We start from the raw sequence: 16,396 nt of genomic DNA on the forward strand, positions 1-16,396 counted from the left end.
ATCCAGTTCAGCAGCACAAGCTCCCTTGTTCGACTTTGTGGAGGCTCCAGCTGCACTATTCTTTTTTCCCAGCTTCAGTCATTTTTGTTCAGGTAACTAAGGGCGCCACAAATATCTGCATAAAGATAGCCCTGAAGAGAGAAACTAGTTAAAACGGGGAGAGTAGGGGAAGCGCAAAAAGCCTAAGCTGCCATCTTGTCCAGCTGGTCACGTGAATCCCGGCGTGCAGGAAATTTGAAACTGGATGTTGACTGGAAAGGTTTGTCTAATCCAATCACACTAGTCTGGGTTGCGGGTGCTGGGCCTCCCAGGCTTACTGTTGTCGTGGTCGCGGTACTGGTGTTCTTCTCCTGGTGTTGGTTTTCCAAAGAAATACAAAATGCGTTTCTGTTCCATATTTCCTCCTCGTTCTGTCATTAGACTGTAAATTTACCAGTTTGCTGCTGCCATGGATGTTTGCTGATGGAACGAGCAGGAAACCTCTTTACTCAGCGACCATAAGCCTGCCTGACGTTGACAACGGAACTTCCGTGAACCTGCGTTGATTAGGCCTCAAAAATAATTAAATAAAAATCAAAAATACTTGTAATAGACTACATTTGTCAAATTATTTCCCAAAATATTCATAAGCAATTTATACATTTTGTTGTAATACATTTTTGAAAAATCTCCCTCTTGGTGGTGAGAGGGAGGACTATATTGATTTTCAATCAAGATTCCAGCATGGCGACAGACGGCTGCCCGCAGAAAAAACCCTGATATCTTTAAAGTCACATTGTTCTTAGAGCCTTTTATTTTTAAAAGGGTCTCAACAGTGAGTATTGCTGTGACAACCAGACCGAAAATGTATGCATGCATGCATTCATTACTTGTAGAGTCAATAAATACTCTATGTAAATATGGAAACGCCCTCTTTTGTGACCTTTCCTCAAGCGTTTAATCTGAGTGAGAAAAACTCAGCACAGCACACCTATGCTCACATCACTGTACTGGCCTCTGGTATGCTGCAGGGTCAACTCTAAGATTCAGCTGCACCTTTATAGCCTTGCTCCACAATACACTTGCACCGGGTGACTCTAAACCAGGCCAATAATCTCTTGTTCTAGAGTTTTATTATTACAGGGATGAAATAAAAATCTGCTGAAATTACTTTTAGTTTCTGTTCTCCTTGTTGCAGTCATCTATTGCTATATGACCTACGGTTTGGCCTGACCATGATCTCATTTAAAAGAAGACTCTCACAATCTTCCCTTGGACCTGTTTGTGGTTTAAGTTGTGCACATGTTTTCTAGGAGGGAAGATTTGCTGAGACTAGGTTTTCAACCGCAATTTTATTGACCACATATTTATACATTTTATATATTTATGCACACTGCTTTCCTTTTTATGAAACATGCTCTTAAGACCACAATGAAACGTCTTCCTAGACAAATAGCCAAGTCCAGTTGCTTTTGACTGAAATTGCTTTGAGGATAACGACGACCTGGACAAATGAGAACATTCACAGGCTTAATATGTTAGTTTTTCACAGCAAAAAATACCTTTTTAAAACTTCTCTGAATCCTAATGCAAATAACCATACCATTTTGCTATGTAAATTGCACATTTTAATGTTGGCTCTGTTATCTGTCTTAGCTCTCAGAAGGCTTGCTCCAAGAAAGAGATAAACGGGCTAAGTGGCATGGCATCCCTACTCTGCTGCAGAGGCTCTACGAGAGCAGCCATCCCAACAGTGACCTCTCCCTCTCCCACAGCTTTCTTAAGGTAGCCACAAGCAATAGTTCACCCAACAATGAAGCTGATTTTGAATGTTTTATTTTGGAGCCTAGGCGATGTGAATAACATGTGGACAATGTTTTTTGTTAGGTATTATCATCACAGCTCTCCATGGAGGCCATGTCTTTTGTCACGGAGGACAGGAAGACCGCTCAGGAATCTACCTTCCCCAACACGTACACCTTTGACCTCTTTGGTGGAGTCGATGTAAGTTTGACATTCCTAGTGCTTCATGCTCTGTAATTATTGAAGTTGGAGACACTGAGAATATTGTTGATTCTGGAGAATCAGTTGTCATGTTTTATGCAACTGATACAGAAAAACTGTAGATATAAAATAATGGCTGTAGAGAAATACAAGATTTGCTCACAGCACTGATTTTTCTGTTTCCCTGAAGCTGCTTGTGGAGATCCTGATGAGACCCACAATAACTATGCAGAAGAAAAAACCCAATAGTAAGCAGTGACATCACAGATCTCAATATATCTGCTTTAATGGGAGGGTAATTATAATTGATAATTGATTTCAATTCAATGATTTGCAATTAGACTAACGTCTGTTTTTCTCTTACTGTACAACAGTGAACGATGACCTGGTCAAGGACTGCCTTAGTGTTCTCTACAACTGTTGTATATGTGTAAGTGTCCTATTACGTGTTAACATACCAGAGAAATGTCAGAGGTGCATCATACTTTGCTTCAGTTTAGCGCATGCATGTGTAAAACTAGAAGGGTTTTCCTTGAAGATGGTTTGTGCTTTTATATTGTATGGAAACATTTTTACAAACAGGAACGGGCATGGTTTAATTAATTGCAAATCTAATTCTTTTAATTCATAGACGGAGGGTGTCACAAAGAGCCTGGCAGCGAGGGATGACTTTGTTCTGTTTCTCTTCACCCTGATGACAAACAAGAAGACCTTCCTGCAGACTGCTACTCTAATTGAGGATATTCTTGGAGTCAAAAAGGTCAGAATTATACTTGTATAAAGTTCTCAGCAGGAGCATGTAAACATTATTTATGGCCCCTCCAGAGTTAAAAGGCCTATGAAGTAGCTTTGTCATTAATGGTGTTACACATTTGGCAAACCAGTAATCTTCTGGGCCTGTATCTTAATAGCCAGTCAAATTTAAACATTAATCTTAATTCTTCTGTGAAAATAAGATCCTTTTTTATTCTTAGCTCTGACGATAAATGTTTTTTGTCATCTGCTGGCTCTGTTGTCCACGTACAGACACCTCTAATGCCAGAATGATTTTGCCTAGCAGAGCTGCGAACAACCAAATGTCACACCCATGCCTTAATTTTAGAATCATTGTGCTCCGCTTGAATTTCTCTTGACATAATATTTGAAAAGAAATCACTATTTTTGCTTAGCTCAGTATAGGGAAAGTTTTGTAATTTACCAGAACACTTGACAAACATTGTGAAGATTGTTTTTACTTTCTTTTTACGTTTTCTTGAACCTGGATGTGTTGTGTGTTAATACATCTAAAAGTTTAAACAATGCTACTCCATCAAGCTGTTGTTGTGCCTACATGTGGAGGGTTTGTAGACACTACAGTTTGCAGCTTGTGCATCTCTTCAAAAATGAAAATGACTTAATTTCCTATATGTCAGAGATTTCTGTATATTGAAAAATGGGGTTGCTTTGTGGTGGGTGTTTTTTTAATTTACATGTATATATTTCTGATCCTAGTGTTACTTGGCGGTGAAGACAAACAAGAGCAGTTTGACAAAAGTGTTTCCTCTTCAGTTAGAAATGATGAAATATTAATAATTTGTGATTTAGCAATGGTATTTCCAGTGCAGACCACCTTCCCACTTAATATCATAGAGTGAGAGAAAGTCGATAGAAGTGTTTCAGGCAGATAGCGCACAGCATGTCTGCATTTTATTTATAATGACTTGACACTTGACATTTTAAATTCATTTTAAATGGTGACTTATATAATATAACCTCTGCAACATCAGATTATTCTTTATTGAATTATGCTTTTCAGGTTGGGGTGGGGAATGGAATAAAAACAATCTGCAAATAATTTCTTATTTTCAAAAACTCTTAGCAACAGAGCATTTAGTGTATAAAATCCTACATTCTCACTTACTGGAAAGACACTGTTTGGTTTAGGCGAGGGGTAGCGCCTGGCTGGAGTGTGTAGGATGTAGAAAATGACGCGGATTAGACCAAAGTCACATCAGACTTACCTGAATCACATCACCTCTCCAGTTAGACATTTTCAATCCTTGTGTAAATCAACCTTCTTCTCTGTTTGTTTTCTTCTTTGTGAAACAAGCTCAAGAGAGAAGATAATGTATGCGTGATAAACGTTTACAGGACACAATTTTGATTGTTGTTGTTGTTAGTTTTTAAATGAAGAGTCAAAGCTATATTATGTATGTTTTATGGGTAAATATCTTTTTAGTTTTTATACATAAACGTGTATTGAAATATATTTTAAAAAACAGCAACAGGTTTAGCAGGTAACAGATTCAGTCAGGGTCCATCTCACAGCTTGTTGAGTGTATAAATGTAAAAAATTTGACCTCTATGTGCTTTGTTTGATGTTTCATATATTTGTATTTTCCAGGAGATGATCCAGTTAGAGGGCATCCCCAACCTGTCAGGCCTGGTCCAAAGCTTTGACCAACAACAGCTAGCCAACTTCTGCCGCATCCTATCAGTCACCATCTCAGAACCTGATGTAGGAAACGATGACAAGCACACCCTATTGGCCAAAAATGCACAGCAGAAACGCAATGCTAGCCCCTCACGGGCAGAGGTCAACCAGGGTAGGTTGTCCTCAGAGCACACAGTACTGAGTCCATACTGGAATGTATTTTGTTCCATTGCAAAGGACTGGATCAGTAAGTCTTGATCTGTCAATGCTATTTACCATTTCTCCAATAGTAACCCTGCTGAACATCCCTGGCTTCATTGAGCGGCTGTGTAAGCTGGCCACTAGAAAGGTTTCTGAGGCCACAGGAGCAAACTTCCTGCAGGAGCTTGAGGACTGGTACACATGGCTGGACAACGCTCTGGTCCTAGACGCCCTTATGCAGATGGCTACTGAGGAGAATGAACAAAGCAGTACAGGTGAGACAAGAGTTTCACTGCTGGCTCTTCACATTGCTTAAATCTTATGAGCTTTGATTAAAATGTCTTTCCCTCACCTCCAGAGTCATCAGATGAGAGTTCCCTGGCCACCAGCCCTCTGAGACATCGACTGCCTCAGTCTATGAAGATCGTCCATGAGATAATGTATAAAGTGGAAGTGCTCTATGTGCTGTGTGTCCTTCTTATGGGCAGACAGAGGAACCAGGTACTTAACAGTACACACCTTTTTTCTCCCTTGAGATTGACATGTGTTGGGTCTAAGTTAAACTGTGTATTTCACTGATCCTTTTGTGTTTCTGCACAGGTCCATAAGATGCTGGCTGAATTCCGTCTCATCCCGGGGCTCAATAACCTGTTTGATAAGCTGATCTGGAGGAAATACACTGCCTCAAATCACGTGGTTCATGGCCAGAACGAGAACTGCGACTGTAGTCCTGTATGAGCTTTCATCACTCTCCTTGGAAACTGGTTGTGGGTCATTAAATGAAACCTTTTCAAGCTCAATATAACCATTAACACTTTTTATTTTTGTGCAGGAGATATCCTTCAAAATCCAGTTCTTGCGGTTACTTCAGAGTTTCAGTGATCACCATGAGTAAGTGTAATTGAATTTCCAAGGATTTCTCTTCTACTTTCATTTTCACTTTGTTTGTTGTTTAAACTGTTCTTACTTGTCTTTCAGGAACAAATACCTCCTGCTGAATAGCCAGGAGCTGAATGAACTGAGTGCCATATCTATGAAGGCTAACATCCCGGAGGTGGAAGCGCTGGTCAACACAGACAGAAGCCTAGTGTGTGACGGAAAGAAGGGCCTCCTCACACGCCTCCTCACCGTCATGAAGAGGGAGCCTCCAGACTCGTCATTCAGGTCAGCGTCTCATAGCCCAAAGATGAAGATGCAGGAGATAAAATATGTCAATATTCTACTTCTCACCAGACTCTGCTATTTTTAAAGAGATTTCTCAAGATTTAGATTTGTGTCTAGTTCTGCTTTTTCTACTTTCGCTCAAGCTTTCTGTTTTGTATATAGATTCTGGCAGGCAAGGGCAGTCGAAAGTTTCCTCAGAGGAGCCACCTCCTATGCAGACCAAATGTTCCTCCTGAAGAGGGGACTATTAGAGGTAAAACTACAACCACACATTGTTTTTCTTATCATCACATCGCACAGATCTGTCCCTTTTTATTTTGACTTCTTCATGTTCCGCTTCAATCCCTCGACAGCACATCCTGTTTTGCATCATAGACAGTGGCTGTACATCACGAGATGTCCTACAGAGCTACTTTGATCTGCTTGGAGAGCTCATGAAGTTTAACATTGATGCCTTCAAAAGATTCAACAAATATGTCAACACTCCAGAAAAGGTATAAATCTACACTTTAAATGTGATTCAAACGTGTGTTCTCAGATTTTACAACCATTTCACAGATTGGTTTGGATGAACACATGTGTATGATAGCATTGTTTGATATTTCTTCTGTAGTTTCAGACCTTCCTGACGCAGATCAATAGTTCCCTGGTGGACTCTAACATGCTGGTGCGCTGCATTGTCCTTTCATTGGACCGCTTCGAAAGCCAGACTGAAGATGTCAAAGGTAAGCAGAGATGGAGCACTGCAGACAAGCTGATTAGTGAGAGTTTAAAGGAGAAGTTACTGAAAGAGTTTCTTATTTTGGATTGATTAATCATTCATTCTTGACTATTTAGATTATGGCATTGTTTCTGTTTTGTTGAGCCATTTGGAACTTCAATTTGATAAAAGCATAAGAAATGATAGAAGTATTTTGTCAAATGGTTGCTTGACAAAATGTAAAATAGGGTGATATGTATGAATGGAAGAAAAAATCCTCAAAGACGGCCAGATAAATAGAATCAGTGCCATTTACTATAGTGTTTTCAGGTTGTTTTCTGTTTGATGACCACGCTAAAAAAAATTTAATAATATATTTACTCTCCTGTTCACAAATAGATGGAAGTTTTTTCCATGTAAAGCATTGATTTCAGTGTATTTTCCTCAGTTTTGGAGGTGCTTTCGGAATGCTGTCTGCTGTCCTACATGGCCAGAGTGGAGAACAGGCTGTCCTTCCTCTTTCGACTGATCAACATCATCAATGTTCAGACACTCACACAGGTGTTGTTTCATTTTCACTTTGTCAGACACTTTCTGAGAAACTCACAGTTCAAGAATAAGAAATTATTAGAGTTAACCAAATCATTTAAAGACTATTTTAATGTAAACTTAGCAACAATATTTTTTTATTTAACTACGTGTGCATTGGGATTTTAAATGATGAATCTCTCAAACTTTGTACCTGTTGGCATCCATCCATCAATCCCATTTTCCTGCAGGAGAATGTGAGCTGTTTAAACACCAGTTTGGTGATCTTGATGCTGGCCAGAAGAAAGGCTAAGCTGCCCTTCTACCTCAACGCCCTGCGGGAGAAGGAGTATGCTGAGAAGTACCCGGGCTGCCTGCTCAACAACTTCCACAACCTACTGCGCTTCTGGCAGCGCCACTACCTCAACAAGGACAAAGACAGCACCTGCCTGGAGAATGTGAGTACAGTGGTAATTTTGGCAACTATTTTAGTTTTTGTCTTTTATTTTAGTCTTTTTTCCCCCTTAATAGTTGTAGTCAAGGACATCTTAAAGTGTTTTAGTTGTGAAAAGTCATCACATTTCAGTCAACTTAGTTTTACTATTAGTATAGATGTTTTCCCTGAATTTTGTCAGCAATTTTTTATTTAGTCTTATTGCTGTGTAAAATGTCATTTCAGTCAGTCTAATAAAGCCAAACCAATACTTTTTGTATCAAACTGATTTCAAACAATCTTTTATCTTATTATCTCATGAAAAACAAACACATTGGCCCTCATTTATCAAACGAACGTACGGCAGAAAAACATGCGTAGGACCATTTCCTGGCAAACGTCGGCATTTATCAATTTGGACGTGAGCGGGAGCTACAATCAAATCTCACGTCAGGTCTGAGATCGTGTACGCAAATTTGAGCCTGTGCATTTGCGGTGCAGCACAGCAAAATCTGGCTGAAAATAATGAACAAACCTCATCTGTCAGCAAGCATAAGCAGTCACATATTAGGAACAGATCAAAACGGATTCTTAAAACGGATAAAAAAAAATATAAAAATTGTGGTTGGAGCGATTTATTGTACTCATGTGCGTCTGAAGGAACCATCTGTGAATGATTACGCATTCATCAATCGCCAAAACTACCACACGATAAATGTACAGGTGATGTGTGATGCTCAGCTATCGCTTTTAAACGCGGTGGCCGGGGGGGGGACACACACGATTCTTTTTATATTTCAAAACAGCTCGGCTCCAGCCCCCCGCGACCCCAACATTGAATAATGAATGGATGTGCTGGTGCGCGGCTGCAGCAAGACGCACTGCAGAGCCAAAGCAGCTCCTCGGTTCGTGGCTACCCTCGATAAATTGCATTAAATCAAACAAGGTATCAGATGATTAACATCTTGGTATGGTTCTTCTAGGTGACAAAGGTATTCTCTTACGGAATACCTAATGCCCCACCGGTAGCGCCAGTGTTGTGCCGTATTCAGCACCCTGGCCGTGAAATGCACCCCTCGCATTATAGGTGATATTCTGGATCAGAAGGCTGTTGTTTCCACCTATAGGAGTAGTTTATATACAGGTAACCCACAACGGTCAGAACATTGGTTAATTACAGTCTTTAAACTATTTTAAAGAGTTAAAATCACAAACTTGGATAATAGCGAACACAAAACAACACCTTTTTGTATGTTCTGTGGAAATAAACTGCAGCCATAATTACAAAATGAATTGAATGGATCTTTTGAATATCACCTATAATGCGAGGGGGTGCATTTCACAGCAGGGGTGCTGAGTACGGCACAACACCTGTCCAACAGTGCGCACAGGCGCACTCGGGTCACAGTGGAGCACTGCTTCGGTTTGACTGCCTCCGTTATTCTTTTCCATACAGCGTTTTTATGGGCCCCTTTTATTCTACTCTTAAGACTGACAAAAAACACATCTTTATTTTGCTCCATCTCGGATGTCAGGATGCCGATCTGTGTGTCGGAAAAGTTTATTTTCTAACCTGCGTTCCTTCTCTCCGTGTTTGACCTCAGTGGGCGAGGCATCCGAACCAGGAATATTTAGGGGCGTAACATGTTAAAGACGATCGAATTCAGCCGCCGCATTTATCAAGGCCCGCCCATTCATACGCTGAGATTGGTCCGATACGAATGTTTCATAAATCACACGTGGGTCCTTTCCTACGACCATTTATGCGCTCAGATCTGCACCCGTTTCCACGCAAGTTTGATAAATGATGCCCATTATCTTCACTTCACCGGTTAAACTGACCGCACTTTAGATAACAGACACTGTCCTGCTGTTATTACAGACGTGAATGAACCGCAGACACTTGTCTCATTCAGGACTCGCAGTAATCCACCGCTGCAGAATGAAACACTGATTTGTGAAACTGCCAATCAGTTTTGTTCCAAATCACTTTAACCCCTTGTCTGATGATTAAGAATGCAGCTTTGCAGTTATGAAGAGTCCTCTTGGCTTTGCTCATTAGTGATAAGTGTGAGTGCGTTTGAGAGAGAGACTGAGAGGGGAAGAGAAGGTGGAAGGTAATTTAACTTTTTGTTTTGTATTACACAGTCATGATTAAGGCTATCTTATTTATCGTATCGTATTTGTAACGGGTGGCGAAATACACGGCAGAAGTCTGCCGCTGCTGCCCGCTACAGAGCTGCAGAGTGCGTCCATTAGAATAAACAGCTGCTGAACAAAAGCTGCGGCACTCCGCGTGGGCATTGCGTACAGCGGAGGAGAGCAGAGACAGGTGAAGTTAACATAGCATTATTGATAATGGTTAATAGGCTCGGTAGTGACGGGTTGTTTTGGAAGAAGTAAATAACCGGAGGAACATTTCAACCTGCTTTAAAAGTAGAGCTGTGCATCTAACAACTGATAATAAAAAAAAACTAAAATATTTAAAGAAGCTTTATATTGTTACATTTTAAAAGACATTTTGGTGTGGTGGTGGTAGAATGGGTTAGGTTTGGTTCACCAAAGTGAAATAATAAGCCTTCTTTTTTTATTTTAATAATGATATAATATTACATTTTATTTGAGGATGCCTTTCATGACGCTCAAAGTCACCTTACATGCATAGTTAAAAATATACTCAACTGAGGTTTCTTGGTTATCATGTTGCCAGTTTGAACCTACATTTGTTTACATTTTTCTTTTGTTGCATTAAACAATGACAAACAAAATAAAATGAACATGAATGAAGCAATTGGATTTTTGGGAGGAAAATGACTTGTTTAAATTAATCAATAAAATAGTCAATAGATTTATTGATAGAGAAATAGTTGTTAGTGGCAGCCCTAGTCATGAGCATGATGCTGTAATGATGTATGCACGGATTACACATCACTGGGGAACTACAATCATACTCATGTATGTGCATGGACACGGTTGCACATAGAAAACCTAAAATTTGCCTTGAAAGACAAATGGAGAACATAAGTGAAGGTGTGTTGAGAAGTGTTGTCAGTTAATCTGATACAGAATACTTTGCTTAAGCCTCTATGAGCAGAACATTTTCTGAAACTTAAGACAACTTCTCCCAGTCAGCTAAAACATACAAAGTGTTTGGGCTCGTAACTGTCTGTCCTGTTTCGTTGAATGAAACTGAGTTTAGTGTAGTTGAGTCTCACTGGCAGTGTAGGAGCAGTGGTCTGCATTTCCCCATGGGGATGTTGTCATACTTGGTACTTGTTAGCCTTGTATTAATCACTTATTATATTAACAATTAGTCAAATGACTATATGTAACATGAATGTTTTCGTCAACTCTGTTTTGTTTTTATGGCCCACAACTTCAGTTATTTCACTTTCACGGCTCTTATCAGCTTTGTTTCCAGCTGCAGCAAGCAGATGTTTTCGTTTTTTATAACTGAAATTTTTATTGAAATTTTTCCTCTCCACATGTAAACAACAAGGTATACATATAAATCCATGAATTACATTCTACGTGTGGAGCGGCTGCAAAAATCAAATATAACCGAAAAGAACAAAGAACAAAAAGAAAGAAAGTACAACAGTTGTGGCCACATGTGTCTACTATTTGATTACACCGTATACAGATACATTTCAAGTATTCCCAACCGTGTCCGATCGCGTCCACTTCTCCCATTTAGTTTTCCTTCATTCTAAGTCTTTAAGTCATTCTCTTATGATTTCTAACCATTTGTTCACAGCTGGTGGCTCGGCCTTATACAATTTTTGCGATGGTTTTTTTAACACATGACCAGTAATATTTTTTATTTAATATCTGTCTTTGACCAGGACATAGTGGTTCAAGTTTGCAAGGTACATAACGTTACATTCTTTAGGTATTTCATAACCCAGGATTTCCTTAATTATGTTGTGTGCATTTTCCCAAAATGGGTTAAGTTTCTGACATCCCCAGAAAATGTGTGTCTAATTCGCTTCCCTTTCCTCACATATACGCCAGCACGCACGCATGCTGGGAGCCTGTTTGTTTACTTTTTAATTTAGGAGTGATGAAGAAACGGGTCAGGTTTTTCCACCAAATTCCCGCCATATTTATTTCAAATTTGTGGCAGTGTGCTGTGCTTCACACACATTCTGCCACTCATCTACAGTCATGTTGATCTTCAATTAGTTCTCCCACTTCTCCTTAATGTACAGAGTGGAGACATCCTCTGAGTCTCTTAAGTATCGGTACAGTACTGATCCATTGTATGTCCTGATCATTACATCAAGTACACAATTCAGGTTTTTTACTGTTTGTATTTCTTTTATAAAATAGTCCCGCAGCTGTAGAAATGAGAAATGGTCTCTGTTTTCAAGACCGTAGTCCGTTTTCAGCTCCTGGAAGCTCATTATGTGCCAGTTCTTCATTAGTCTACACTTTGCTGTGAGCCCCTTCCTGCCTCAGTCCCTTAAGCTGTAGTAATTTACACCTGGTTTAAATCCATCATCATAAGCAAACCAGCCTAACAGTTTTATATCTCTTTCTAATTTTTGTTGTCTGACATAATCAAACCAAATAATCAGTGTGTGTAGAGTTACTCGGTCTATCCATTCTTGTAATGGCTTCATTGCTTTTAAATTGCCAATCAGGGCCTCGGTTGGTGCGTCTGCCACCAACTTCTCAATATCTTTCCGTTTTGCATTATAGTCCTTGTCACACCACATAATTATTGGTCTTAATTGTGCAGCACGGTAATATTTTAAGTTTGGGAGTCTCATACCTCCCTTTTCTTTTCCAATTTGTAGCGTACAGTGTTTTATCTGTGGTCTTCTGCCATTCCATATAAATCTGGAGATCATTTTATCCCAGATTTTGAAATTTTCGTGGAGAATCTTGATGGGAAGAGAGAGAAAGTAGTCTGGGGAAAATGTTTATTTTTATTACTTCAATTCTTGAGTTGAAATCTAATGACGATGTTTACCATCTTTCTATGTCTCTACTTATCTGGAGATGGATCTGATCATGATTTGTTTTGTATAGGTCAGAGAGCTGTTTTGTTAGTTACACCAGGATATTTTATAGTTTTTTGCATGATATTTAAGATGGTAGGTTAGATTTTTTTTGGGGGTTGGGGCATAATTAAAGGTCAGTATCTCTTATTTACATTTATTTAATATCCTGAGTGGTCACTAAATTCATTAATAAGGTGCATTAATTGAATAAAGTTTGTGTTAGGGCGGTCTAAATATATTAAAATGTCATCCGCAAATAGACTTATTGTATGTGCCTGTCCTTTGATATCAATTCCTTTCTTATTCTGTCTGATTGCCTGTGCTAACGGTTCAATATATAGAGCGAAGCATGCAGATGTTTTCAGTGTGAAAGCTCTGTACGCTACTGGCCCAGCACCAAACGCCACACACATGAAGCTTGTGACTAAATGGTGAACATAGTGGAGCATTTATTCAAGTCAAGTCAAGTCACTTTTATTTATATAGCACATTTAAATACAACAGGAGTTGACCCAAAGCGCTTTACATTAGAAGAAATCAGGTTTGGGCAGGACAGTAGATAAAAGGAGCCCAAGAATACACAGGTCTTGACAAAACAATGCATAAAATAAGTAAAAAGAAAACAATATTAAGATCAGCAATCAGCATAGAATAAAAACAGGTGAAATAGAATCAAGCAAGAAAATAAAAGTAAAAAAGTAAGAAGAAGGTTAAAAGCAATAGACTAAGTGAAATAAAATATATAAAAATAAATTAAATTTAGCAGCTAAAAAGCCAGATTTTTTTTTCAAGAGGTGTTGGGGACCAAAAGATTTACATGGTGGTCAGAAACACAAAATAAATGCTAATGGTGCTCTGCAACTGCTGGATGTGTTAATAGGAAACTTTATATGTTGTTGTGTATTTGCTTCTTCTGCTGCCCCCAAGTGGTTGAAAACACACATCATGGCTGCTTCAACATTAACAATGTTTCCTTAAATTTTCAAGTATATACATATACATGTTGTAGACGTTGACACAGGGTTTCGATCACTTTGATATAACTTTATTTACCATATTATTAAATGGTGAAATTATCATCTTAGTATACACGTAACTTACAAACGATTATCACTGTGATTAGCATTTAATTGAGAGGCAATCAGTAACAAGCACCAAGTCAAAATGATCTTTATTGGTCCTAAATCCTCTCTGTTGTCCCTCTTCTCAGAGCTCCTGTATCCCCTTCAGCTACTGGAAGGAGACGGTGTCAGTGCTGCTGGGCTCAGACAAGACTTCTCTGTGTGCCATAGCGAGCTACATTGATGAGCCCTTCATGGATCTGGACAGAGACCTACTGGAAGATTGACCTCCAGTGTGTGCGCTCAGTGTGCTGGGAGTGGGGCAGGGCAGACGTCACAGGGAGCATGGACACCTAAAGCTGGTGATGACTCCACTGAGCAGAGCCATCTGGGCGCCATGTGACTGCGTTCTGGATGTAAAGACTCACCTGTTTTTTTCTGTCTGTACCTTCACGTTAAGGCCGTCACCACGAATGTGATGGGACGTTATTTGCCTGGCTGTCATCTTCTCACTAAGTTACCGACCTCTTCTTCAGAGGAAGAGGAGGAAACCTGTACGCCCACCCCAGATTGCTCACATGGTTTTACAGACTATTAATGAAATGAAATGACACCTGCGTTGGTTGTTTGCTTTAGGTGAAACTCAAATAGAGCCTTTTATATGACCTATACAAAATTCTATGAAAAAATATGTATGATTCAACAAAGTATATGTAAGGAAAAAAATCTTTTAACATGGACTTGGTTTGGTAATGGCCACAGCTTAAACCGTTACCCAGATGTGCAGGTCAGTGGTGAGTCACCGGCCTCACTCACCCACTACCTACACCCTCTGATGACTCCATGCCACGCCACTGCCTGACCTGTGGGGGAAACTGGTGATATTGGAGTTTTTGCAGGGGTCCTCTAAATGAACAGCGTTTTAATTTAACCCTGTCTATGGGTCTATTTTATTAGGAGGCTATTGTTAATTGGTGCTTTCTGGCTCTACTCGGCACATTTAGGTAGCTTTTGGGCCGGCTGTTTGTTTCACAAATCCCACTGGGCTCCTCTCACTGAAAATCATCCACTCTGATGTGGCTCCAGAAGCTTCATCCAGGGACTTGTTTCTTTTTAGCAGGTTATTTTTTTAAATTTTATTTACCTTTGTCTTGTTCATACTTTTAGCTCTGTACAATAAAACTTGATTAGATTGTTTTTATTGTTTATCACATTTGTTGATTAAAAACATTTTCATTTTTTAACAGACTTTGTATCCATGTTGTGAGAGATGCTTTGGGAAGAGAATAAACTATGCAGGCGCTAGTTTTAACATACCACTTTCATTGTTACGGTCAACGCAAAATTCATGTGAATTAGCCTTCTGCCCAAGATCATCAGCACAGGATTGGAGGTCTACAACTTTCTCTGGTCTCTTAAAATCTATACCTACAAGCTGAGAATGACAATCTTTCTATGTGATGGCTCTTTTTGCATGGTATCAATTGATCTTTAGTTTGGATAAAGATGAAGCAGTGGGGACGGGGGTGTTGTGTTCACGGCCTGAATGTGCAGCTGTTTTATGGAAATGGCAGATGGAGAGCTGATTTGGTGTCTCAATTAAACAGATCCAACCTGAGATAAGTAAAATGGATGAGCTACCTCATATTTTATCCTGACACTATTCAGATCAAACCACTTCTAATGACAAGTGTACAGTTTTACTCCCAGCATGTCATGAGTCATAATAAATGTTCATGTGAATGTATAAGGGCATTTCTACAGTTGGCCCCTGATGCTGTGAGTTGCTAGTGCTATGCCGCCTTGGGATGCAAACACAAAACGTCCTTTACACTTTGAACGCCTTTTATTTGCTTTAAAGCTAATTAACCAGAAATGTTTCCTTTTGTTGTTTCTAGCTCTCATTCAGCATGTCTTAAATCTCTTGATGGGTGTGCACATACTTTGAATTAGTTCATCTTTTGTGCTTTGCAATGAAGTTGATACAAGTACACTTAAAGTGCTTCTCTTACAAATTCTCAGTTTCTTTGCTGGATGCCCGAGATAATGACTTGGTTTTTTGATAATATGATGTAATTTGACACAGGGTGACTCTGCAGTGGTGTTACACTCTCAGTACTGATCATATGTTATCATTAATCCAAATCTCGTATCACTCCAGTCAACATGGAAGTCAATGAGGCTATTGGTAGAAAACATGAATGTTGTGAGCACTCTATATAAACGATCTTTAAACCCTGACTTCTGTAGCTTTGTGATCTGAATTTCAGGGAGGTCCCTCTGTACGATGCACAAGAGAATTGGTTCTCAACACTAAATGCTGTATGTGGTGTGATGATCCTAGTAGGCCTTAGACTTCATTCATGAGTTTGTATAGAAAATGGTGAAATGTTTTCCCCTTGGCCAAGAACATGCTGCACAGTATTAAACACGACACTATTTGGTTTTTATTTTAGATCCCTGTTGCTTTGACTTTATTATGTGGAGATTTGTGTAATGTTTGGCATGATGAGGATATTATCAGTCACATTTTGCATCCGGTCTTAGGACTCTCACTCCGTTCAGACCATGTGGTGCTTTTTTTGATCAAATATGATTGTTGAACCTCACCACGATCAACAGCACCTCCACTGTTTGTTGATACCTTGAAGAGATGCAGACAGCGGATAATATTCAGGGTGTAAAATCTGAATCATTCATTTATTTTAGATAACCCATGTTTTTTTCATGTGTTGGCATTGAATAATGCATCACTTCTCACAGCTGTGTTAAAAATTCACCTCTTCACCACTTAACCTCTAACCCTGTTTGACCATCTAACAGAGAAAAGACTCATGTTTAAGTTTCACTTTCTACTATAACTACTTCTGTAACCAACTTTCACTCACAAGTCCCTCCTCTAAT

The 16,396-nt window shown here is 39.4% G+C and overlaps 1 protein-coding gene across 1 annotated transcript in view; it reads left to right on the plus strand.

Annotated features, from left to right (window-relative positions):
* trpc4apa (transient receptor potential cation channel, subfamily C, member 4 associated protein a) overlaps window positions 1-16,384 on the plus strand; it is a 28,620-nt gene extending 12,236 nt beyond the window's left edge. Inside the window, exons 2-18 of the mRNA XM_083938861.1 lie at window positions 1,636-1,764; window positions 1,867-1,983; window positions 2,174-2,231; window positions 2,358-2,413; window positions 2,615-2,743; window positions 4,367-4,568; window positions 4,687-4,872; window positions 4,956-5,098; window positions 5,198-5,329; window positions 5,430-5,488; window positions 5,576-5,761; window positions 5,924-6,014; window positions 6,115-6,255; window positions 6,375-6,486; window positions 6,910-7,022; window positions 7,241-7,447; window positions 13,642-16,384. Of these exons, the coding sequence (XP_083794987.1) occupies window positions 1,636-1,764; window positions 1,867-1,983; window positions 2,174-2,231; window positions 2,358-2,413; window positions 2,615-2,743; window positions 4,367-4,568; window positions 4,687-4,872; window positions 4,956-5,098; window positions 5,198-5,329; window positions 5,430-5,488; window positions 5,576-5,761; window positions 5,924-6,014; window positions 6,115-6,255; window positions 6,375-6,486; window positions 6,910-7,022; window positions 7,241-7,447; window positions 13,642-13,779 (2,199 nt within the window). The 3' untranslated portion in view covers window positions 13,780-16,384. The remainder of the gene's footprint in view (window positions 1-1,635; window positions 1,765-1,866; window positions 1,984-2,173; window positions 2,232-2,357; window positions 2,414-2,614; window positions 2,744-4,366; window positions 4,569-4,686; window positions 4,873-4,955; window positions 5,099-5,197; window positions 5,330-5,429; window positions 5,489-5,575; window positions 5,762-5,923; window positions 6,015-6,114; window positions 6,256-6,374; window positions 6,487-6,909; window positions 7,023-7,240; window positions 7,448-13,641) is intronic.
* The last annotated feature ends 12 nt before the right edge of the window (window positions 16,385-16,396 follow it).

The sequence above is a fragment of the Echiichthys vipera genome (genome assembly GCF_963691815.1).
Source record: "Echiichthys vipera genome assembly, chromosome: X".
NCBI lineage: Eukaryota > Metazoa > Chordata > Actinopteri > Perciformes > Trachinidae > Echiichthys > Echiichthys vipera.